This window comes from Spinacia oleracea, chromosome 3 (genome assembly GCF_020520425.1).
Source record: "Spinacia oleracea cultivar Varoflay chromosome 3, BTI_SOV_V1, whole genome shotgun sequence".
NCBI lineage: Eukaryota > Viridiplantae > Streptophyta > Magnoliopsida > Caryophyllales > Amaranthaceae > Spinacia > Spinacia oleracea.
In genome coordinates, this window is record NC_079489.1 from 136,885,345 (window position 1) to 136,911,868 (window position 26,524).

A 26,524-nucleotide genomic window follows, 5' to 3' on the forward strand; every position below is an offset into this window, starting at 1 on the left:
TATAAATTCCCGTTTTGTCCGGGTTTCGCAAATTACAAGGGAAACTATGGCAAATTTTTTGCAACCTATTAATAATGTTTTTATTATAATTTTTTGTCAAAATAACAGGATTGTCCAAGGATAATATATAAATCTGCATCTGATCGGAGCTATTATATGTATTTATTAAAAAAAATAAAAAATTATTTGCAGCGCGTGTGCTAAAACTAAGTTGTAAAATGACAACTAATTGCAGCGCGTTTTTCTCAACAATGCGCTACAAATACTTTTTATTTGCAACTTAGAGGGGTCGACCTGCGCTGCGAATAATACACTATTTGCAACCTATACAGGTAACCCGCGCTGCAATTAACCTGTTATTTGCAGCGTGTACGATCGCTGCAAAAAATCTTACGGTATTTGCAGCCATCACAATTGCAGCGCGCGAAAATGCTGCAAAAAGCCTGTTTTACACGCGCTGCAAATGTGATTTTTTCTACTAGTGTATTGAAACTTGATGGGCGTTTGGTGAATTATGGCAAAACTAGGGGGTATTTCATGAAATTTCCGTAAAAAATTTTATATTAAAAAAAAGGCGAATGACATTTGTCATCACCATATTGATTTTTTTTTTAATTTTTTTTTTTTGACAAGTAAGAGAGGATTTTATATATTAACCGACCAACTATTACAAACTAAGCCCAACTAAAGGGAGACAAACCTTCTAGGAAGGACTCCCTCCACTTTAGCAGGCAAAACAAAAGCTCAAAAGAGCAGAAAACCAGAAACATTACAAGGAATATAACCAATCCTTATCTCTAGTACTCACTTTCCTACCTAGGATACTCTTAATTCTGTGTCTAACATCAGACTGAATACAGTTAACACTGCTATCCAAAGATGGAACCTTAGCATCCCAAATTGCTGAATTTCTTGCCTTCCAAATCTGATAAACCACCCCTGCAACAGCAGCATAACAAACTCTCTTTCTAAAACCACCAACACAATGCCTATGAGCCCATTTGAGGATCATGAACAAGCTTGTTCTGTGAGTGTTGAACCCCAACCAGTGAAGAACTTTCCTACAACATTCAGTGCTGTAGTGACAGGAGAAAAACAGATGAGAGCTATTCTCTGTATGTAAGCCACATAGAGCACACAGATCATCATCAGTAACCCCATAAGGGAACAACCTGGCCTTAGTTTTTAACCTGTCCTGCAGAGCCAGCCAAAGAATGACCCTATGTTTTGGAATGGTGAATCTATTCCATACAAAATGAGATCAATTGGTCTTAGCCTGTTGCTCACTCAATTGCTTATACATGTCTCCAATAGAATATTTTGTGGTTGTCAGCCAAGAGTCAGAATGCAGTCTATTGGTACAATCAAGTTTGACTTTGCAAATATACTTTACTGCCCCACTAGCAGCAATAGAAGGCATGTACACCAACCAATTCTTCTGTTTAACATAGACTGCATGCACCCATTTTACCCATAAATTATCTTCTTTCTGAGCAATGGACCATGCCAGTTTCCCAACAGATGCTTGGTTCCAAATAGCAAGGTTTCTGAACCCAAACCCACCCTGTGTTTTTTACTTACACAGATTAATCCATGCCACTAGACCAGGCCTGCTATCATCATAAGTACCATGCCAAAGATAAGCTCTGCAAACAGAGTTAATTTTCCTAATAACACTCTTAGGAAGGATGAAAATCTGGCACCAGTACACACTGACACTCATTAGAACTGAGTTAACAAGCTGCATTCTTCCAGCAAAAGAGAGATGTCTTGAGCTCCAAATTTTAATTCTAGCAACCATTTTGTTCACCAGTAGATCACACTCACCAGCCTGAAGTTTTCTGGTACTGATTGGAACACCCAAGTACCTAAAAGGTAGCTCTCCAAAGCTGAAGCCAGAAACAACACTGATTCCTTCTTTGTCAGCATTAGAAATACCACAACAGTATACTGAGGATTTGCAGGGATTTGCTTGCAAGCCAGTAGTGTTTGAAAATAGGTTAAACCCTTCCAAGAGCAAACTAACTGAAGTAATATCCCCTTTACAAAACATCAATAGATCATCAGCAAAACACAAATGATTCAGCTGAATAGTTCTACACCTGGTATGGAAATGAAATTGAGGGTGTTCACCAACTGTAGACATGGCTCTGGAAAAATACTCCATGCAAAGGGTAAAGAGGAGGGGGAGAGGGGATCCCCTTGTCTGAGTCCTCTTTTAGGCTGGATAAGATCAGAAGGGCTACCATTAATGAGAAGAGAGTAACTTGTTGTTGAAAGACAAGTCATTATTAGTTTGGTGAAGAAAATAGGAAACCCAAGCTCAGTCAACATTTCCTCAATGAATGCCCACTCTACTGTGTCATAGGCTTTCCTAATATCAACTTTCATCAAACAGCAAGGGGGGGGTGTGAGATTGGTTATACATCTTAACTATATCTTGACAGATCAGAACATTATGCAGAATTGATCTACCAGAGACAAAAGCTCCCTGATTGGGAGAGATAAGCTCAGGAAGCACCAAACTGAGCTTACTGCAGATGAGTTTGGAAATGCATTTGTAGATGACAGAACAACAAGCTATTGGCCTGAAATCACCCACAGCAGCTGGAACTGGGATTTTAGGAACTAGAGTAATTGATGTTACATTAACTTCTTTGAGGATTTTCCCTGTGGTAAAGAAGTCAGTGATTGCCTTATAGAGATCATCTTTGACAACATGCCAAGCAGTTTTAAAGAAATAGCTATTGTAACCATCCATTCCAGGAGCCTTATGATTAGGAATTGAAAATAAAGCCTTCTTTACATCATCCATTGAGAAATCACAATCCAGCAAGGATTTCTGAGACTCAGTAAGTGTTGGCCCTCTTCTAATAATCACAGGATTGGCATGAGTTCTGTGTTCCATTTGAGTACAGAACAAATCAGAGTAGAACTGAGTGAAGGCATCCTTCACCCCTTCAATTGTTGTGACTCTGTCACCTTGCATGTTCTGAATTGAGTGAATTGTATTATGTCTTCTTCTCTGCTTGATACTCTGGTGGAAAACTCTAGTGTTCTCATCCCCCTGAGCTAGCCAATTAATCTTGGCTGTCTGATGGAGATAAGACATATAAGCATTGTGAGCCTGTTTATAATCAGCTGCAGCTAGCTTTTTAGCATCAGCCAAGCTTCCATCATTTGGGGTGGCATGTAATCTAGCTTGGATTTGTAGTAAATTAGAGTAGAGTTTGGTGTTTTCAGCTTCAACATTACTTAAACCCTCCTTGTTCATTTGCTTCAAGTCCACCTTTAACCACTTGAGTCTCTGTAGGATTCTGTACATGGTACAACCAAACACAGGTTTCTCCCAATTGGTTTGAACAACATCAATAAAGTTCTCAGCATTAGCCCACATATTAAAGAATCTGAAAGGCCTTTTTAAGTTATCATTTTTGTGAAAACAAAGCAACATAGGGCTATGGTCAAACTCACCTTCAGGGAGGTAGTTTGCTTCTGCAGTAGGGAAAAGATCCAACCAGCTAGCATTGGCCAAAACTCTATCAATTCTTGAAAAAACTCTTGCCTCCCCTTCTTGCTTATTGTTCCAGGTATATTGTCTACCCACAATCTTAATGGTGGAGAGATTGCAATGGAACATACAGTTCCTCATAGCCTGAATATCACCAAGCCTAACAGGCCCACCAATTCTATCCTCAATCTCCATTAGTGCATTAAAGTCACCCATAATGACCCATGGTTGCTTACAGTTATCAGCAATGTGAGAGAGAGAGTTCCAAAGGGGCAATCTCTCATTTTTCAAATTCATCTCATATATGAATGTGCACTGAAAACTGACACCGGTGCTTTTTGGTGTGATAACACTATGAATGTGCTGGCTACTCATGGACACTATATCCACATCAAAAGTAGAAGAATCCCATGCCAGAATTATTCTTCCTACAGAGGAACAGCTAAGGTTGGAAGTGAAATTCCACCCTGGGCAGATATTGAGGTACAAGTCACCCATTTTTGGTGCCTTGACCTTTGTTTCAAGGAGACTGAAAAGTTTAGCTTTGTGAGAATGGATAAACCTCCCCACTTCAGATTGTTTGGCTCTTCTATTCAGTCCCCTCACATTCCAGCAAAGGATATTATCCATTAGACCCAGGGGCACTCAACCCCTGATCTAACAGACCATCCCCAAACACCTTAGTATCAGAGTTATGTTCACCATCATTATCATCAGGGAACCCCAGTGTCTGAAATCTATTCCTTGTGTTCACTGGTTTCAGTTGTTGACATTGTTGCCTGCTGAAAGAAGTTGCCTGCATGAACCCTTCAGCATCAAGAGTAGTGACAACTTGTTCATTGACTTGCTCTTCTATCACCTGTGTTCTTTCAACAGCTTTGGGTTGCCACACCTTTTTAACAGGCTTGCTCACCACCTTGGTAACCTTGTTCTGTTTTGGGTTGTTCTTGGAACAAGCATGACTAGCATGCCCAATCCCCCTGCAATGGGTGCACTCAATGGGGAGCCAGTCATATTCCACACTTTGCTCCATTAGTGCCCCTTTCTCATTCACAAACTGAATGCATTTAGGGTAGTGTTGACCAATTGTGACCTCAACTAGAATCTTTGCAAACATGAGTTTATCCCTATTCTTAGTTGCTTGATCAACTCTAATGGCTTGTCCAACTTGTCCTGCAATCTTAAACAAGCTCTTCTCTCCCCAATATTTCACCTCAAGTCCAGGCAGTTTAATCCACACAGGAACCTGTTTGATTGGGTCTTTAGCATAGTTAATCTCTTCAGACCATGGCTTGATGATCACTGGTTTGGAATCAAAGAACTGAGTACCTCCATTGATCACCTTCTGGCAATTCTCCATAGTGGTAAATCTAATGAGGAACAATCCCTTCCCCACCATTGCTACTTTGTCTACTCCCAGTTTCCCCCAAATTCGATGCACATACCCCTCCATGACATGTTGGGGAGGGTTAGCTCCCAACACATAACAAACAATGGCTGATTTCCAGAAAGTAATTTCATCCTCAATATCATCTAGTTCAATAATTGCAGGGGTTATTAGATTTTCATTATCAGTTGTAATCTCAACATCAGGCAGCACATTAGTTGCAGTATTATGATCAATTGATTTCGCAGGCAAAATATGGGTGTTCGCGCCAATTCTTACATTTGAATGAAAAAGGGTACGAGCATCATTACCCGATTGAAGGCCATTAATCCATTCATTGAAATCATTTCGGACCTGTGAACGTTGTTGTAGAGCAACCAATGATGATTTTGGAGTAAGAATTTCGTGTTCCTCGAAAATCAAATCATCTGGGTCTACAATCGATTTTCCAGAATTTTCATCATCCTCCACCATTGATGGAGCTTGGTGGTTCTTAACAGTTGCTCGAGTGTGTGGTTTAGGAATGACAGCTTCATCCTGTTTCTTCGACTTCTTTCCAGAAGATTTGGGCTGAGTTTTCCGAGGTCTTCCCACGGTGACGAAGAAGGTGATCGCCTCTTCGAAACCTCTCAAACGCAGCTCTTTGGTTTTTTATCACCATATTGATTTTCTCTCTTTTAGTATTCTAGTTGTTGGCCGAAGCGCGCCGTCCCCCAAGGTAGAAAAAAATTAATTGTGCAATTATTTTTATTGAATTATCTCAATTATGGTTAATCAAATAAAACTTTGTATTTGAAGGAAGAAATATATTTCTTACAGATTTATTTCTTACAGATTTCTACAACATAGTTCTTACATGTTACATGTATAACATTTCTTTTGTAAATAATGAATTGAAATAGATTGTGTATGTTATCATGTTGCGACACTCAAATTCTGACCCTTTAACATGTTTAGTCTTTTCCAGCAGCGTCTTCATTCTTACTCCGTATTTAGTGTTCAAACATGAACAGCTGCGATGTTTCATCATCATTCACAATTTCACATGCGCAAACACAAGCATAGCCTACATGTCCTTAGTCCCCTGCATACGTACAAACACATATAGACATACGTTCAATAAAAAACATAGCCTAGTATTATTTCAAAATCGAACATAAGAATCACTCGGACTCTAATCTGAAGGTTGGGAACTCACAATCAAGCTTTATGTGAAATAAAAAAAACAATGCTGGCATAAAATAATCAGCAGGATATCAAATAACCATATGAGAAACCATGATGGTTATGACCTCTAGACCTACCCTAAGATAAAGGGATCACAAAATGTTGCATTAGAAAACATCGGCATAGGACTCCTCAAGCATTTGTACTCTCCTGGGAGAAAAACATAAAGAAAGTTACACATGATAAATATCAGCTCATGCAGTTAGAGAAATACAAGCTAGAAATACTATGACAGAGTGTTTTAAAGTAGAGAGGAACTTAGGCAGAGAGGAATAATCAAAACGAGATCTAAGAATTGGAGCTCACCTATTAATTAACTACAATCAATATGAGACGTGTTTAATCTTGTGTCAATCCTCCGCATTTGGTTCATTGAACTTCTGTTCTAGATATAGATGAAGCCCATGACCATAAATACATCTTAAGTATCTGAAGTGATATGAGGTTTCCCATTGATTTTGGAAATTAAGTCATGGTACCACAATTTGTGATAGACAGAGACTGAAGCGACAATAAAAGGCTAATCCATTCAGGCAGCTAGGACAATAAAAGAGTTTGTAACAACTACAAAGGGAGGTCAACTTTTCAAGACATGATCATTCTTAACTAACTCTCCCCCTCCACCATCCTTTTAACTTTCCATAGAATACATGCCAAGAGATTAAAGGGAGGGTAAGAATGTTGTTAAATATTTATCCCTCGTTGTTGCTAGTGTTGGTGCTTCTATTTCCCATATCTTCCAAGTTATAAAAATGACCTAGTGCAGGAATTTCAGATAATGAGGTTTACTCAAACATGGTAACTGCACAAAATCCTATCAACCATCAAGCCTAACCTTAATAAGATGTGGGAGAGAGAGAGCCCAATTATCTTCACCTCTTCCCCACCTTGAAATTTTGCTATCTCAGTATTCAACTAAAGGCTTGAACGAAAATATGATATTTCTCTACCCAAAAAATCCATGTCCTTTATCATACAACCTAACAGCTACTTAATTCAATTAGTCTCAGACCATCACATTTTGTTAATCATTTGATACATTTCCAGACATCTTTCCCACAAAAAACTATACGATTAAAGCCTCTTAGTTTATTTCTCCACCCAAAACATCAACTCCCTTTATCTTACTACCTAGCAGCCACTTAGTTCAATTAGTATCAGACCATCACATTTTGTTAATAATTTGATACATTTCCAGACATCTTTCCTAAAAATCATATACGATTAAAGTACGATTAACACATACGAAGTATGATATAGGTTAACTTCATTTATATGGATCTTAAACCAGACTAACTCTTCTCCAATAAAGTAACTAATATGACTTTCCAGGCACACCTACTTGCATCCTTCAAACGCATCACAGAGGATTAATACCTAAATCAATGGAAATTCCTTCGTAGTGGACACTACAATTTCCATGATTGTTAAGTAATAAATGACCTATATTGTTTTTAGACAAAACATCAAGTACTGTACATGGGTGGCATACTGATTGCAGACGTGTACTCTGGCAACAAATTATCTTGCCTTCTACGTGCATTATAATTATCTTGCCTTCTACGTGCATTATACTCCAGGCTACAAATTATTATCAAAGACGTTTTTTCCTGAAAACCTCAACCCCCTTTTCTAACTAATGGCTTTCTTGTCCCAATGTTCATCCTCATACACTACTACTGAACCATTGTATTTTTCTTATTATTTTAAAAAATAGCCCTAGAAAAGTTCCTTTGTCTCGAGAAGTTTACCATGTAAAGGCGTAAATACAACACAATGTGGATAACTTCTTTCTTTAATTTCTAGGTAAGAAAATTTCCCTTACTACCCTCATAATGAAAAACTATATCAAATACCAGGCCATAACCCCATATCGAGATCAATTCTCATAATTACAATCCTTTCTGCACCAACACGACTGCAAATAAGTTATTGTTCCTAAAAGTCAAGAGCATGATGCAAACCTTATACTACTTTACCAGCGACAAACAAGATTCCAGATCGAACTACGCACACCACCTTTTTCGTACTAATTAAGATCGTCAATTTTAGCTGACTTCTATGAATATTATCATCTACATTATTCCCTTTCCCCAAATAAAAAGGAAACAAGTTAGTGGCAAGCATACTACGTACTGTACGTTTCTACTTGCATAAGAAGTTTAGTTCTATCCCATCCCGATTTCAATCTCAACATCCATATCCGACCATGCCTAGTAACAACATACACTAACAATGAAGCCTTTAAAATCTGAATGCATATTAGGTGAGTAATAAACTGTACAGGCACAATAACACGGTTAATCCCCAAAAAAAGGTATCAATTTTTTTTTTACGCAATTTATACAAAGAGATTCCTAAACTGCATATTTTCAGAACCAGATAATACCAGATTGTTTATACCACAACGTCAAGAAGTCCATCTCTGCGCCATAGTTAGCCCCTAAACCAAGATAACCTACAAAAAAAAAGACAACATAGATGCATTAACAAGCAAACAATATGTATCATCTACTAATAAATATATATAAAAAAATATTGATCTAATGTTTCTTTGAGGAGTTAACTATATCAGCTAGTCATAACACTATAGTGCTTATTGATAAATGCTTTCCCCCAAAAGTTCAGTGTGATAGAATCAATTCTTTAAGAATGAAGAAGCAAAACTTAAGCACTGCCAATGTGCAACATTTCCCTATCCCATCAAAACTGAAAAACCCACTCAACATTGTGCATATTTTCAGCTTGGAGTCTAACGGTCAAAACTAATTGTTTTGCTAAGCTGTTATCTACTTCTCGTCTTCGCAGTTGGTTTGATTATTAATCTATTGCTGTTCTTTCCCTTTCCAAAACATCTGATTAACATGATCGTTAGACTGATTAACATCTGATTAAAATTCACCACCCTTATCCTGTTACCATTCTCCTCGTTCTTTCACATGAAAAACCTAGGCGCGGAAAGAGGATCTTTCAGTAGAAAGGCCAAACTCCTAATATCAATATCCCAATATGTGCCTGCTTCGCAAAAAAATCCTCAATTCATGGCACATTCAATCATGACCCAACCAGAAAATCTAGATTTATATACTACTATTTCTCGGGACATCGGTCCAACCAAGGTTGTTAGGATCGGGATCCCACTTGGGATCGGTGAGGGGGGGGGGGTAGGATCGGATCGTAGGATCGCCAAAAAGGGTAATAAAAATAATATAGCATGACGAAATACACTTATTTCACGAATAAAAATAATTAAATACAAAATTTTGCCATATAAAAACAATTTTACAAAGATTAGTACCCCGTATTAATTGTTCTTTCCTTCTTAAATAATATGATATGGCCCTTATTAACAATTTACCTATACATTTTGAAATTTCACGTGTCCAAAAAATATTTTTAATAATTTATTAATGGTTATGTGACATTAATTTAAAAATGTGGTTATTGTATAACCAATGCAATATAAAATAAATGTGTTTTCTTAAAATAACAAACAAATTAAAAATAAAGGTAAGATTATTTATAATAATAAAGGTAAAAAATATCTTACCAGTGTTTAGGTTTGTACAATAGATTGATAAAGATAATTACTTAGTTGCAAAAGAATATACTCCGTATACTCATTTTAGTGTTTTCAGTTCCCAAAACAAAAATAAAAACAAAGTATTACCTATTTCAAGGAAAGAAAGCATTATTACGAACTTGCTAAACCTGCTCAAACCAATTAACCAGTAATGAGAAACGAGCCAACCAAAAGAAGATCTGATGACCGGCGAGCGACACCAGAGATGATATTTCCGGAAGAAGATACCAAGCACTACTCTCTGCCTACCTCTGTTCCAGAACGTGTATATGGAAATTTTCAATTTTGTTTAACTCGAAAGTTAGGGTTTCATGCCAAATTGGGGTTTTTATTTTGGGTACAAAGTGAAGAAATTTTGTACAATCAATTAAGGGTTTTAAGTCGAATTATCATTCAAAAGATGGGTAAGATGTTAATCTGAAGAATTATTGGTTTAATTCAAGTGTTTTACTCATATTTTTTTTAGCGTTGAATGTTGGTTGTAGTATTGGAAGTAGGATCGTTAGAATCGGATGTAAGATCGCGATCCTAAATGATCCTTCACGATCCCACAACGATCCTGACTAAAATCCGATTCTGACCATTGAAATTTTACAAAATTGGCAAACTCAGTGTAAATCAAGACACACTGCTGCTAGAAATTAAGCAAAACAGACAATTCAATTTCTGTCTAAAATTGAAATTTTAGACAAAGTTCCAGCCTATAATTAATTCGAACTACAAAGTAAATTGGATTAAACCCCTCAATCTTGTTTGGGAAGTAGCAAAAAAAACCCAACTAATCAGACCCCTAAAAACTAAATTGATCGCAATAAACTATTGAAGATTTTATTCAACAGTATGATCAAAAAATTATAAATTTCACAACAAAAAGAATAGTAACTGTACCAAGCCCGAGTAAAAAACATTGAGACATAAATTGTAATTACATAACAACAAAGAAAACTGGGAAATATATTCTGGTTCACACACAAATCACAACCACTATGCTTCACACCAAGACCTACGGAAATTCAAAATTTGATAGATACAACCAAAACCGCTTAAAAATTCGCTTTTCATGCTTGTCATATTACTGATTTTGAAAATCAGAAAGCAATTAAAATTTTCTTTATAATTGAATGATGCCTAACAGGAGTGTCAAAACAGATGAATATAGAGAAAGTCGTAGTAACCTAACATAATATGAAATGAACTAATAATAACCAGAGTAAATAAGAAATTGGTACTTTCAAATTTGACAGTTGAGAGACACATAAAAGGTCATAAGGGATACCAGTAAAGTATGCTCAAAAGTGAGCACTGCGCTTCCAATCTGCAGTAACAGCAGTCTGACCATCAGGCCACATTCTGTAATTCCATAATCATTCCATCAGTTCATACAAATTAAAGAAGATCTCCCAACATCATAATAACAAACGCAAAGGCTACACTAATGCCAAATTCTGAAAATTCTACACCCTAATATTCTTTAGAAGCTGATGCATAAGAGTGAAAAGGAGCAACCTGTTATTATGCATATGAGAAGTAAAAACAGCAGAATACACATTATTGATAAACTTATGAACCCAGCTTACAACAAATTTAATTAACCTGTTTAAAGTGGCCAGTAGCCCTGCAATTAATCTGGTTTTGGAGGGTAGAATCTAAACACCAAAAACCCCTAAAATTACCTAGACCTAGAAAATTCAGAAATTGAGAGATGACAGAAATCTGAAACACCTAAAACCCCTGAAAGATTAAATTTTAAATACCAAGACTTAGAAAATGCAGAAATTGGAAGAAAATAAGAATCTGAAAAACCAAAACGGCAAAACCCCTAAAAGAATAGGATTTTAAATACCTAGACCTAGAAATTTCAGAAATTGAGATCGAAAAGAAGAAAAGTGCCTTGTCGATTATCTTCGTCTACTTCCTGTTAACCTTATTTAAACTAATCAAAGAGCTCCAAAATAGCAACAACAGCTCATCTGTTGAAACAAACTGATCATTCAGTTCATATGTATATAGATTTATGAACCACAGGACCCAAGCTTTTTAAGACATATTTTAGTTAGGGATTTTCTAAGGAGGCAGTGGACTGGAGACAAATGAATCATAAAAAATAAAAATAAAAAAATCAAGTTTTAACAAAGCAGGGTCAATTACAAATTAAACTGGACACATCAGGGAGAGGGTCCTTACTTCTACAAGACATGATGAAGTACCTCTTGGGTAAAATCGAACAGCACCACTGCAAAGGAAGAATATTTTTCATCAACAACCAATTGATACTCCTATAGGATAAAATTTAGAAGTCTAGAGCACCATTAGCAGTATGCCGATGTGAATACCACAGCTTCAATGCCCATTTAATTCAGATGGAAAAAAAGGCGAAGCAAAGCAACAGTGATATTAAGTCAATTGACTATATAACTTCTGGTCCTTTAGAGCCCACAGAATTTCATGTACAACAAGATTATAATGAGGATTGCAAACATGGGCAAAAGTGTAATGAAGAATTCCAAAGAACTACACATAGACGAAGCAGTGAAAGTACAAGCTTCAGCATTGCTGCTGCATATAATTCTCACCTGATTGGAAGATCTTCTAGAGATCTCCAATGAATTTTCTGGTTTGGGATGGGCTGCAGTGACGCCAGAAATAGTACAAATTAAACCATATCCAGGAGACAACTTTCAAGTGAACAGATAATGATAAAATATAGAAAAACCAAAGAATGATGGTACCTGCAGATTTCGAGCAAGCAAAGAGAACTCAATGTCACGGCCAAATGCTATATATTTCAGCGTCCATTTTGATTGATCAGGCTTATCTTCCAAGACCTGGTATATGAAATAAACTCACATTATCAAGCAATGGGAAAGGAAACAGTGTGTTAAGGAGGAACGAAAATTGATGATCAAAGAAAAACATCCATAGAAATCTAGCAGAAGAGTTTTTTATAAGATAATAAATGTTACCACAATGTTACTATGACCATTTTGCATAATCTATAATTTCTCAAAAAGTTTTCCATCATAGAGCATCAGAGCCCCTGTCCTAGGATCAGAGTCATTTGCCATACACAGATAATTCAGTTGTTAATCAGAACTTGAAATGGCAATATCTCGTGAAAGATGATCATAAAACATAAAACAGGAGATCAGTATTACCTTCTTCTGACTAAGCGACCATACATGCTTATAGAGAGATTTATTCATCCGGAACCTGTTGATGGTATCTACACGAAAAATGGAATGCAACTTCTTGTCAAATTTTATGTTACGCCTGTTGGGATCTTAAGCAAATCCTTCACTATATAAGCCCGGAGTTTCTTAGCTGCCTGAAACCAAATAGAATTTGGCAATACATAATCCACATTTACACACCAATAGTTTGCCAACCATAGTCACAATGAATAGTAGATGAAAAAAATAGTAGAATGTCACCTCAGCTCGAGCCATCTCAGCCCAGAGTATCTTAGTGCTTTTCAAGCTCAGTTTCGGCATATCTCCTTCCTTTGGCTGGTAATCTATCGAACAAATTCATAAATCAAGCAATTATGAAAAGAGTAGAATCCTAACACTCTCATAAGAAATCCAGAGGCTAAGATAGTTATTTATGCATACTCTTACAAATTTCAGAAACTAAGAAATGATAAGAATCTGAACACCAAAAACCCCTAAAATTACCTAGACCTAGAAAATTCAGAAAGATAGAAATCTGAAACACCTAAAACCCCTACAAAATCGAATTTTAAATACCAAGACTTAGAAAATGCAGAAATTAAGAGAAATTAGAATCTGAAACACTAAAACCCCTAAAAGAATCGAATTTTAAATACCTAGACCTATAAAATTCAGAAATTGAGAAAAGAAGAAAACTACCTTGTCCATTATCTTCGTCTACTTCCTGTTAACCTTGAAAGAAGAAGAACGAGAAAACCCTAGCCACAATCAAGGATATCAACCGCCATGTTCAATTATTGTGGAGTGAGATAGATGTAGCAGAGAAGAAAAATGGATAGAGAAAGAAGGAGGGAGAAGAGAGGAGAGACGAAATGAGGGCGTAAAGAGCTACGGTTTGCTGAAAAACCATCCAGAACCACATGTGAAAGGAAAAGAAGAAGGGAAGTAGGGAGGAGGGAGAAGGGAGGCACCGAGTGAACACGAGATTTAGAGGAGGGCACAAATGATAAATGATAAGAAACTTAAGGGTCTTTTAGGCAATACACTATTGAATGAATAGTGAAATCATACTCCTTGCTTTTAAAAGGTTATAGATTAAATAGATAGATTATTAGCTCCAAGCCTTAAGCCTCGTACGTGTTTGAAAAATAAATAATTAGAGCATGATCGATATCTAGTATGCGTATATATTGATGTTATAGATATATTCTTGTACAATAGTTGATTGATTTAGGAGTACAAGTAATTGTCTTTTCTTTTGTATATATCTCAATATTTGGTTTGTTTACCAAAATGGATACTTGGACAAATTTATTTACTCTAATTTTAAATTTTAATTTCCAAACTAGTTAAAATTCTGACTATTTAAGCAAAAATCAATAAACCGGTTAAATTTGGTTTTTTATTTTATTTTAAATAATAGTGAACCAGCCGGGTTTTTTTTAGTACCTATCGTGCTATATCTTGAACGAGAAGTCGACCAACATTGCTACTTCAACGATTTCCAACTCAATTGACGGGGAGTAGTACGTCGGCATTCCTAAACTATTACGTTGGAAAATTGAAAAGTATGTATTTTTTTCTCTTTGTATAAAGTTAGTTTTGATGTTTAATTACATTCAATTGTTTACTTGGAGTTAGTGATTAGGGAGTTCCCGATTTCCATGTTTTGATATGATACTTAGAAGCAAACAAGAAAAGGCATATTTTATATTCTCTTTTATTCAATTGTACAATACTTGATTTTATGGAGTTCTCAAGATTGATAAGTACAGAATATTATCTGTCATTGAAAATCCTATATATGGAATTTCATGCATGTCTTCTAAACAGTACTCAATCAATATATAGATTAAAGGACAAATTGTTTTTTACCACCTACAAAAATCAAAAAATTGTTTTTTACCACCTAAAAAATTAAAACTTGTATTTTACCACCTAAAAAATAATTAAAACTTGTTTTTTACCACCTAAAAAACCAAAAAATAGATGAAACCTTTATGTATGGCTACCTAATTCAATTTCCTTCCAATTTTATACATTCCTTGTGTGATTTTCTTTAACTCTTTCACCCTTTGCTCTTTACTTCCATTAAATTTTGTCAATTTTGTGAATCAATGGTGGTGAAAAATTATGTAAATTAATGGAAAATAAGGAAACGGGGGAAGAAAATTGAGTTAAATACATGAAATTGTGGAAGAATAGAACATATTAGAAGTATTACCGTTATTGTGACCCCCTACATAACATTTTAATCTATTTTTCCATATTTCAGGTGGTAAAAAATAATTTTTAAATTTTTTTTAGATGGTAAAATACAAGTTTTTGTTTTTTAGGTGGTAAAAAACAATTTTTTAATTTTTTTAGGTGGTAAAAAACAAATTATCCTAGATTAAATAGCCCTACATTCTTTACGCTCTCCACCAGCATATGCATGTCCACACTTCTGCACAAACACAAACAAACACCAAACAATGTACTTGAGGATGAGAAAACCTTCTAGAAAGGACCCCTCGAGCCTCAAAAGAACAAAACACCAACAAAGGCAACATGCCTCTTATTGCTTGTGTAGGATTATTTGTAAATAACTAATATGTAAACCCAAAAAAAAATATAGGTTCAATATTATATATGTATTTGGTTCAAAGTCAATATTCATTTCAGTAATTAAGTAAATTTTAGTTAGTTTGGAAATTAAAATATAAATTAGCCGTATTTTATAAATGAATTTGTCAAAAGTAGCCAATTTGATAAAAGGTTTCAATATTTGTATCGTGTTACACGATTGTATGTTTATAAGTTGTCCATATTAAGTATTAAGAAATTGATATTTTACAATCTTAAAAGAAATATCAAATCTTCTTATTTCCAAAAGTCCAAATCCTTCGATGTTCTAACATAAACAACATTTCACAATAACAAATCACTATTTCTCATACAATAAGATACGGAGTACAAAATACGAGCACACAATTACAACATCCACTTATTTCAATGACAAATTAATACTCCATCAGTCTATATAATTTTGTTCTTTCTATTTTGACTTTTTCTTTTCGGAAAAATAAAATCAAAACAGGAAGAACAAAAAGAGTACATATACGAAGTAATATTATTGTTCATTTAGATGATGAGCCTCGATATCCTTGGTGATACCAATGGCACACAATAAGATACAAAATACGAGCACACAATTACAACATGCACTTATGTCAATGACAAATTAATATTCCATCAATCTCTTTAATTTTGTTCTTTCTATTTTGACTTTTTCTTTTCGGAAAAATAAAATTAAAACAGGAAGAACAAAAATAGTACATATACGAAGTATATTATTGTTCATTTAGATGATGAGCCTCGACATCCTTGGTGATACCAATAGCAAAGTCCATGATCTTGGTTGGATAGGGCCCATCAACAGCAAACCTCTCAAACTCAGCAATCCACTTCACAATTGTTGTTTCACCATTAGGAATAACATGAAGAATAATGTTCAAGCTCTTGAACTCTTCAAGGAGATCTCCTTCAATGACTTTGAATTTCATATATTGTTTCTCTTCATCTATTTCTTCAACTAACTCCTTTACTACACATTTCTTCCCTTCTGCGATCCATGGATAATATTTAGTTTTAAGAAGTATGAATCAGTTCTAATAATTAAATCAATTTTTAGTTAGTAAAATCCAGTAATTTCAAACAATAAAAACATTAACGAGAGAGTAAAAACAAGTTGTTTTCAGCAGTAAGCAAATCACAAATTCTTATTTATAATGGGTGTACAATAAATATTGTACACCGTAGTAAAAGTTGACTCAAAATGCTTAAAAGTTACATTTATATATGTAAAAGTTATCTATTTTTTAATGATAAATTTTTTCATTTGAATAAAAATTATTTCTTCAAAATCACTAATAATGTATAAATTAATCGTTTAACCCTTTAAAATGTTTGTCTATCAACTTTTTAATTTTATAATACAAAAGTTACAGAAAAATAGGTTAAAGTTACAAAAAACTGCATAAAAGTTATCTTGGTGTACAATAAATTTATTGTACACCTTGTGCGCGCAAGACCTTTTGAAATCAATAATTCCAGCTCAACTAAAACCAGATGAATTAAATAGCGCCTACACCTCGTCAACTCACGACACACTTTCTCTTTTACCGGGCCAACTCTATATAACTACAATAAGTACGTATATATAAGTAATATAACTACCGTTTAGACCATGTGCATCATTGATCTCCGAAATTGACAAATAATTTCTTTCTCGTACTTCTTCTTCTTCTACCTCAAATTACACTAACTTGACATACCTCTTGCTTAAATCTCTTCATTTTCTTCTACAATCTTGACTCAGTGTTGCTAATTTATCTTACCTACTTTTTACTTTTACATATATCCCACTCAAATTAATCATCCCAATACAATGATTAATTTTAACAAACTAACAATTTTGAAATTAAATTAACATATATATTAAATAAAAATGTAACAAATAACCTTATACATGCATATATAGAAACATAATATTCTAAAAGATACAATAATGTGAAATTTAATACATAACCGAGTACTAGTTAAAACACAAATGTAAATTAAATACAAATATCCAAAAAAAAAAAAACCCCACAAATATCTGATAAAATAAATAAAATACAACTATCCAAAAAATAAAAAATAAAGAAAAAAGCAAAAGAACTGCAATGGGCAAAGTAACGGGAGGAAGTATTTTCGGATATCAGATATGTGTGGGCAAATACATATCATAGTAAAAGACAAAATAAGAAAAATGATAAAAAAGAAATTAAATGGTACTTTTTTAAACAAAAATGGTACTTTTTTAAACTGAATGGTACTTTTTTTTACAGAATGGTACTTTTTTAACATAAATGGTACTTCCTTTTTTGTCTTTTAGCTATTTGTCTTTTAGCTGATATGTGTGTTGCCACACATATCTGATATCCGAAAAAACAACCTCAAGTAACGGGCCCAAAATGCAAATTCATGAGACAAATGTGCGGTATTGTCCCACAAAACAACCTTGACTTGGGGTTAGGAATCCGACCCAAGTCAAGTGGGTAAATGTTTAATCCTTGACACTGTTAACATTGTAGTCAATTTATTCTGTCAATTATTATTTAACCCAAGTCAAATGTAAGGTTGTGTGTGCTTTTAGGGACGTGGTCGAATATTTTCAATTGACAATGCAAGCAATTACTAAATAAAATAAATAAAACACTACTAGAATTTGGATCATTAATGACAACCCAACAATGACAGGTCAAAAATCTCGTTGCAAAAACCTTTTTGTACAGGGCTAACAACTAAATAAAGACAGGAACAACCGTCATAAATGACTTTTACGACATGCTAACGACGAAATTTTTCATCAATGACGCCGCCTTTTATAACGGGTTCGCAACATAATTTCCCGTCGTTAATGGTACAATTCTCTGTAGTGAATAATTTTAACAACATAACAATATATTGCAACATAATAACAAACACAAAGTATCTAGCTAATTGAGGATTGTGTTAGGGAAATAATTACCAAAAGTATAATCCCAACAAATGATAGAGCCGGGCTTTCCAAAATGACCCTCGTGAACGTCACACGCATGGATTTTATCCGGGGTGATATTAGCAACATGGTGTGGCTTCTGCCCAAAGAGTTCATGAAAAATATCTCCTTGTGACTTAATTTTGTTGACCCTAAAGTTTTGATGATGACAAAGCAAACTCCTGACAATTGGTTAAGTTATGTTGCATAATAGGTTCCGAGATCCTTAGAGGGATAATGCTAAGTTAAGGAGATCCTGAGTTGGATAAACTAAGCAACGTGGAATATAAGCAAGTAATTGACCCATGTCAGACACTACATTGAAAGAAATAATCATTAAGCAAGGCGAGATCCTTAGGCGAGTTCCTAAGGCGAGATCCTCATATATTATGTGGATCCTCGATGTTCCAGAGAAGGAACAAATTGGGAAGTTTTCGAGTGAAGCTTCTAAAGGTGCAACATGAAGACTACAACATATGAGTTTATGTTTAGGATTTATGTAAGTATTTAATATTGTTTATACGTAATTTGGAACGAAAGGAACCTAAGTATTTTGGTACGTTTTAAATGAAATATGTTAACTGTAATTATAAAAGAGTTTTAACTTGGAAAATCTTTTTAATAAATAAAATGAATTTAATTAATAAATGAAACATAGGATTCTGATTTATTATCCTTGTTTCTCAAGTAAAAGATTTTCCATGTTCCTTGAAACTCTCCCCACGTATTTCTGTTTAACGTACATTTAGTATTTTGATTTGGTCTCCCTTGTTTCTCTCCAACTATGCCCATGTTACTGAGCAGTAACTGTTAGTGGGTAGTTGAGGAGAACATGGGTACCCAACCCTAAGTAAAACTCTCCTATAAAAGGAGAAGAGTTTTGGCTTTTCAAAACACAACTGATTTCTACAAAATCTATCTTAAAGAGCTTAAACGTTTTAAAAGAATCAGTTGGCAAAATAGAGTGTTCCTTGAGTTCCTTATTATTATAAGCTTTATTACGTACTAGAATCTATCTATCATATTGTATTTTGGGTTTAAGGATTGAGTGATCCTTGAGTGACTTAGAGTTAAGTCAAAGAGAGAAAGAGCGACTAAGAGTTTAGTCAAAGAGAGAAACAGCGACTTAGAGTTAAGTCAAAGAGAAAAGGAGCGACTTAGAGTTAAGTCAGAGAGAGAAAGAGTAGCACAGTAATCGAAGGGGATTGCTGTGGGGAACTCGTGTTCGAGAGGAACTCGAGTTAAAGAGTGTATTTGTAATAGAGTTATTGCATTAATACAAAAGAGTAGTGAGGTTCTTCTTGATTAGGGTCAAGAAGGTTCCTCCGTTTTATATCTTTCTTCGCTCATTGTTCTCAGTCTCTTTATTGTTTAAATTCCGCAAGAAACTTACTCAAGTTCCCAAGAAACAATTCACCCCCCCTCTTGTCAAGTGTTCCTACTGAACTATCAGTTGGTATCAGAGCAGGATCTCACAAAAATACAGGAAACCCTGTTGAGAAAAAGTTCCTGGAAAGTATGAACGCTTACGAGAAACTAGAGGAAGGTTATTCCACTCAAAGACCTCCAATGTTCAACGGAAAATTCTACACCTACTGGAAGAACAGGATGGAGATCTACATCAAGGCAGAGAACTATCAAGTCTGGCGAGTCATAGAAGTCGGTGATTTCGAGGTAACAATGATCAATGCTCAAAATGAGGTAGTTCCTAAACCCATGTCTGATTTTACTAAGGAAGATTTTGAGAAATTTGAAATCAACGCAATGGCTGTGAAAATCTTGCATTGCGGCCTTGGACCTCATGAACATAACAGAGTTATAGGGTGCAAGAGCGCAAAGCAAATCTGGGATCTCCTTCAAATAACTCATGAAGGAACTAATGAGGTCAAACGTTCAAAAATTGATTTATTAATGTCTAAGTATGAACGTTTTGAAATGCAACCAAGAGAAACAATACAGGAAATGTTTACTCGTTTCACTAATATCACTAATGAACTAGTTTCTCTTGGAAGAAATATTCCCTCTGATGAACAGGTTAGGAAGATCCTAAGGAGCATGCCACAGGATGATAGATGGAGAACCAAGGTCACTGCATTGTTTGAAACAAAGGACTTCACCAAATTCAACATTGAACAATTGGCGGGATCCTTGATGACTCATGAATTACATCTAGGAGCAGCTGTTCCTGAGAACCGAGGCCTTGCTCTCAAGGCTGAGGAACAAGAGGACTCAGAACCTGATGAAGATGAGGTTGCTACGTTGGTTAGAAGAATGAAAAGATTTTACAGGAACTCTAAACCTGGAAATCTAAGAGGAAGGAACTCAATGAGAAAACCAAGCGGTTTAAGTCTGACCAAGGATGTTTCAAGTGCGGTGATTCTGACCATCAAATCAAAGACTGCCCTCAGTGGGAAAATGAAAAAGGGAAAGGAAAGGGAAAGGATCAATATAAGGAAAGATTCAACAAATGCACCTTTGCCAAGCCCAACTTCAAGAAGGCAATGATCGAAGCTTGGGAAGAAGCCACTGACTCGGAAGAAGATGAGGATCAACCAGAAGAAACAACAAACCTTTGTCTTATGGCAAAGATCGATGAATCAACACAAGATCCATCACGTGAAGTAAGTTCCTCAACTCTTCAATCTCTGTCTGTAAATAAATTAGTGGAATTATTGATAGAAACTCTAGACATTTTTAAAAAGCTTATCGTAATAAAGGCTCAAAGTGACAAGGCAATGGAACTTAGCAAAGAACACACAACCTACCTCGATAATGTTAAATCTGATGTACATGGTAGGTTCTTTCAGTTGCCTGACAGGAACACCTCTCTTAAAGACTCTTTTAAAAGAGTTGAAAATGTACATATTATGCTTGATGAAACTAATGAAGTTCAGGAACAGAAGGATTTCGAAAATGGTTTGATTCACTTCACAGATAACAATGAGGAAACTTCTCCAGCTAGACAACATAAAGAGACAGTTGAATCAGGAGTTCAAGAAATCAAAGTGAATCAGGGAGTTCCTACTCAAGAGGAACAAGATCTTAGAGTTCATGATCCAGAAGTTCCTGTTCCTGAGGATCACCCTATTATTAAACAGGAACAAGGAACTCGAGGATCTCAAGGAACTCAAGAAACAGAAGTAACTGAGGAAAGTTTGAATATTCTTGTGGCTCAATCTCAACCTAAGCCATGGAAACATCAGAGTTCCTCTCCAATGGATCTGATCGTCAGCGACATTGAAAGAGGAATTGTGACAAGATCTGAACTCAGGAACTTCTGTACTTTCCATGCGTTCCTCTCCATAATCAAGCCAAATAACCAGAAGGGGATAGAACTCAAATGGATGTACAGGATCAAGCTTGATAAACGTGGAACAATGGTCAGGAACAGAGCAAGGTTAGTTGTTAAAGGCTACAATCAACAGGAAGGTACTAATTTCGAAGAAACTTTTGTTCCTGTTGTTAGATTAGAAACTATAAAAACTTTAATTATTTTTGCAGCCCTTACAGAAATTAAGTTGTACCACATGGACGTCAAACGTGTCTCCATAAATGAATTTTTTAAAAAGGACGTATGTGTGGAACAACCTCCCCATTATAAAAATCATGAATTTTCAAATCACATCTATAAGCCTGACAAAGCTCTCCATGGGTTAAAGCAAGTTACAAGATCGTGGTGCAAAATATTATCTAAAATCCTTCTGAAAAATGATTTTAAACGAAGCAGGTATGACAAAAATTTATTCTTAAAATCAAAAGGAACTGACTCACTAGTTGTACAATTTTACGTTGATAATATACTGTTTGGTACAACTAATGAAAATTTGTGCAAGGAACATGCAAAGTAAACAAGCAGAAAGAAGCACGGGAAAATGAGATTGGACCTCGGGATGATCAAGCTGAGATAAGTAAGCAGGAAAGTTCCTCACAAGGTATTACTTTTATAGATTTATGCATAACTACTATATACCATTATAAATACATGTGCGTAAAGCATAACTGAAGTTTACCATTGTTAAGGAACAACTAAAAATTTAGAATTAAAATATGTATTTAATTAGTCAGTAATATGAGATACGTGATTCAAACAGTTCCACTAAAATATGAGGATCATGGATATATATTTTTTCTTTTACAATTTTTTTCCCTTTTATTTATTTTATTTTTCCACCAATTATTTTTATTTTCTTTTATAAATATATCCAATTTCTTTTATTCCATTAAATTTTATTTTTTCCAAAATTAAAAGCTGATGGATCACACCTATGGATCTCTCATACCCAAGGCCACTACAAATTCAAATCTCACCAATTCAAAACACATGATCCTTTCCAAACACAAGGAACCCTAAAAATTAAAAATCCCCAAATTAAAACCCTAGCCATGAAAAACACCCAAACTGAAAACCACCACCACCACCATCACCGGCGGCCGGACCCAACAGACCACGACCACCGGCGACCTCGGTTCGGCGACCGGACTCGACCCGGCCAATCGACTGAGCCCACCCGCTAGCCTCGAGCCCAGCCGCGAACCACCACACATTCGTACTTCTCCCAAGCCACGAACCACCACCTCCTCACCCCACAACAACCCTCGGCGCCGGCCACCCACACTAACCCGTCGTCCGACTCCGACAAACCAAACACCGTTCCTGTTCCCCTAAACACCGAACCGTCCGCGAACACCAGCCCTCACTCCACCCAGTTCGCGAACGCAAACCCTCGCCCTGCCCGTTCGCGCCCACCATCGATTCCCAGACCCGTTCGCGACCCGCCTGCCCTGTTCGCAACCACAAACCAAGCCCCGACCCGTCAGAGAAAAACCCACACCCCCCCGTGTTTCTGTTCAGTTCGCCGAGAGATAAGGAGGCCCAACACCGACCCGCGTTGGGTGGTGAGGTTATTACATAAACCAAAAAAAAAAAAAAAAAAAAAAAAATACGGATTGTTCTAAGGGGGAAATTACCTCATTCCGTGTTCCTTCGGTTGATGATGTAAATATGGTGACAAGGGTTTGCAATTAATATTGAAGATTTATGGGTTATGTGTTATATTAAAAGGATGGCGTTGTTATACAAAAAAAAAAAAAAAAAAAAAAAAAAAAAAAAGAGTAAATATGAAAGGGTTAACAACGTGGTTCCTAAGGTAAACAGTCCTCTGTTGTTTGTTGATACATCTTTTGATAATGAGAATATTGATGAGAAAGTGGAAGAATTAAAGGAAGCAGTAGAAATTGAGAAAAGATGTGGATCGATATGAAGTTGTGAAAGGACCAACCTACACTTGCTACATACCAAAACCATCCTCCCTGATCCTAGCTGTGTTACATTATGCTTTTGATTTTTTTTGGAATTTTTTATTTTATTTTTCATATTCTTTTTGGTATGTAACCCTCTGTTGGAAAACATACGATTTTTATTCTTTTATTTCCGTGGAACTCCTAAAAGATCGTATCTCTAAAAACTTGGCTTGTTAATTATTATGTTTTATATTCGAATTTAGTACGTTGGAACTTAACTTTGAGGCTAACTTAGTTTGCCAACCGTTGATCGGAGGGCGCTATAATCGGTATATATTAGTACTGTATTTTTCTACTTTTTGTTAATGCCAACAGGGGGAAATGAATGCAAACTTAACTTAAATTGATCACTTGAGTCCGTCTCACTACTCTCTTCTCGATGTAAGTTTATAAAATTTTATTTCTCGTTTTTAATTTTATTTTCGTTTATTAAAATTAATTTCAATTTTCCTTAATTTCATTTAGGAAATTTAGATTAATTTTTATAAAAATACTTTATTTAATTTATTGTTTTATATTTATGCTTATTGATTATTATTGCATTTAGTGAAAGTTTGCTTTTGTTGTCATCACCAAAAAGGGGGAATATTGTTGACCCTAAAGTTTTGATGATGACAAAGCAAACTCCTGACAATTGGTTAAGTTATGTTGCATAATAGGTTCCGAGATCCTTAGAGGGATAATGCTAAGTTAAGGAGATCCTGAGTTGGATAAACTAAGCAACGTGGAATATAAGCAAGTAATTGACCCATGTCAGACACTACATTGAAAGAAATAATCATTAAGCAAGGCGAGATCCTTAGGCGAGTTCCTAAGGCGAGATCCTCATATATTATGTGGATCCTCGATGTTCCAGAGAAGGAACAAATTGGGAAGTTTTCGAGTGAAGCTTCTAAAGGTGCAACATGAAGACTACAACATATGAGTTTATGTTTAGGATTTATGTAAGTATTTAATATTGTTTATACGTAATTTGGAACGAAAGGAACCTAAGTATTTTGGTACGTTTTAAATGAAATATGTTAACTGTAATTATAAAAGAGTTTTAACTTGGAAAATCTTTTTAATAAATAAAATGAATTTAATTAATAAATGAAACATAGGATTCTGATTTATTATCCTTGTTTCTCAAGTAAAAGATTTTCCATGTTCCTTGAAACTCTCCCCACGTATTTCTGTTTAACGTACATTTAGTGTTTTGATTTGGTCTCCCTTGTTTCTCTCCAACTATGCCCATGTTACTGAGCAGTAACTGTTAGTGGGTAGTTGAGGAGAACATGGGTACCCAACCCTAAGTAAAACTCTCCTATAAAAGGAGAAGAGTTTTGGCTTTTCAAAACACAACTGATTTCTACAAAATCTATCTTAAAGAGCTTAAACGTTTTAAAAGAATCAGTTGGCAAAATAGAGTGTTCCTTGAGTTCCTTATTATTATAAGCTTTATTACGTACTAGAATCTATCTATCATATTGTATTTTGGGTTTAAGGATTGAGTGATCCTTGAGTGACTTAGAGTTAAGTCAAAGAGAGAAAGAGCGACTAAGAGTTTAGTCAAAGAGAGAAACAGCGACTTAGAGTTAAGTCAAAGAGAAAAGGAGCGACTTAGAGTTAAGTCAGAGAGAGAAAGAGTAGCACAGTAATCGAAGGGGATTGCTGTGGGGAACTCGTGTTCGAGAGGAACTCGAGTTAAAGAGTGTATTTGTAATAGAGTTATTGCATTAATACAAAAGAGTAGTGAGGTTCTTCTTGATTAGGGTCAAGAAGGTTCCTCCGTTTTATATCTTTCTTCGCTCATTGTTCTCAGTCTCTTTATTGTTTAAATTCCGCAAGAAACTTACTCAAGTTCCCAAGAAACAATTCACCCCCCCTCTTGTCAAGTGTTCCTACTGAACTATCAAATTTCAACATCAACTTCTAGCTTACCTGTAACTCCCATACTTCAAATTAAATAAATAACTTTAGAAATATAATTAAATTAGAATTTGGTGATGAAAATATTGTTCATCGAAGTGCCCTATTTATAGAAATTAAGAGATAATGTAATAATTGGCCGTTACGTTGTGAGAATCGTTTAATTGGAACGTCGTCATCATATCTCCTGCATCATGCATTGTGTGCACGATAGAATAAAATCTAAATCGATCTTAATTAACTAATATATAAAAACGTATAGATGTAAAACGAAGAATGAGTAAAACTTAAAAAAATACACAGATAATATGTTTTACGTAGTCCATATAGTTGGAAGTTTGGAACCTGTCATCTTGTGATTCTCATGCATGGCCGGATCCCTCTCATGAGTTTCTCGTGCATGGCCGGATCCCTCTCATGAGTTCTCCTTTGTTGATAAATTCAGCGGGCCATATACGAGCCCGTATATGAAAAAAGACGGACCACATATAATTTTGACGGGGGTTTTATTTTAAAATTAATTGGAGTACCCCCACCAATTGTATATGTCAGTCAACCTCTCTCTATTCTCCAATATGGAATAACTAGTCCAATACCCACATGTGGATTATACTCGATCTTAACATTTGTTGATACAATACTTCAATAGAACTTGGAAAACAAATTTAGGTAGTACAGATTGTAATCTGAAAGACTTAATTTTACTCTTGCTACTGTCATAAATGCAAGAAAAAACGACCGAACAACGACAATAATGAAAACACACGTTCTTATTTAAAGATGATGTATAACAAATGTTGTATATTATTAGAGTAAAAAATTAAGCAAAATTGTTTAAAATTTATCCCGTATAATGTAAAAGTTATCTATT

The 26,524-nt window shown here is 35.2% G+C and overlaps 2 protein-coding genes and 1 long non-coding RNA gene across 3 annotated transcripts; all 3 read right to left on the minus strand.

Moving 5' to 3' along the window:
* Positions 1-769: 769 nt before the first annotated feature.
* On the minus strand, positions 770-2,289 carry LOC130470106 (uncharacterized). Its single transcript, XM_056839694.1, has 4 exons — positions 2,163-2,289; positions 1,655-2,040; positions 1,389-1,564; positions 770-1,241 (listed from the first exon to the last, which is right to left on the minus strand). The coding sequence occupies exons 1-4, from the start codon at positions 2,287-2,289 to the stop codon at positions 770-772; spliced, it is 1,161 nt and encodes a 386-aa protein (XP_056695672.1).
* Positions 2,290-5,616: 3,327 nt separating this feature from the next.
* Positions 5,617-11,144, minus strand: LOC130469428 (uncharacterized). Its single transcript, XR_008929962.1, has 4 exons — positions 10,938-11,144; positions 8,515-8,583; positions 6,203-6,275; positions 5,617-5,982 (listed from the first exon to the last, which is right to left on the minus strand). It is a non-coding gene; the product is annotated as an uncharacterized lncRNA (long non-coding RNA).
* Positions 11,145-15,761: 4,617 nt separating this feature from the next.
* On the minus strand, positions 15,762-21,054 carry LOC110777059 (MLP-like protein 43). Its single transcript, XM_056839695.1, has 3 exons — positions 21,044-21,054; positions 18,433-18,593; positions 15,762-16,482 (listed from the first exon to the last, which is right to left on the minus strand). Exons 1-3 carry the CDS (start codon positions 21,052-21,054, stop codon positions 16,211-16,213), a joined length of 444 nt encoding a protein of 147 aa, XP_056695673.1. The 3' UTR covers positions 15,762-16,210.
* Positions 21,055-26,524: the final 5,470 nt, after the last annotated feature.

Coding starts and splice junctions, on each gene's coding strand:
- LOC130470106 (XM_056839694.1), bottom strand. CDS start 2,289: ATGACTTGTCTTTCAACAACAAGTTACTCTCTTCTCATTAATGGTAGC. Junction 2,041..2,162: donor CTCTTTACCCTTTGCATGGA/GTATTTTTCCAG, acceptor TGTTTTGTAAAG/GGGATATTACTTCAGTTAGT. Junction 1,242..1,388: donor GCTGCTAGTGGGGCAGTAAA/GTATATTTGCAA, acceptor TGTATGGAATAG/ATTCACCATTCCAAAACATA.
- LOC110777059 (XM_056839695.1), bottom strand. Junction 16,483..18,432: donor TTGTTGGGATTATACTTTTG/GTAATTATTTCC, acceptor CATGGATCGCAG/AAGGGAAGAAATGTGTAGTA.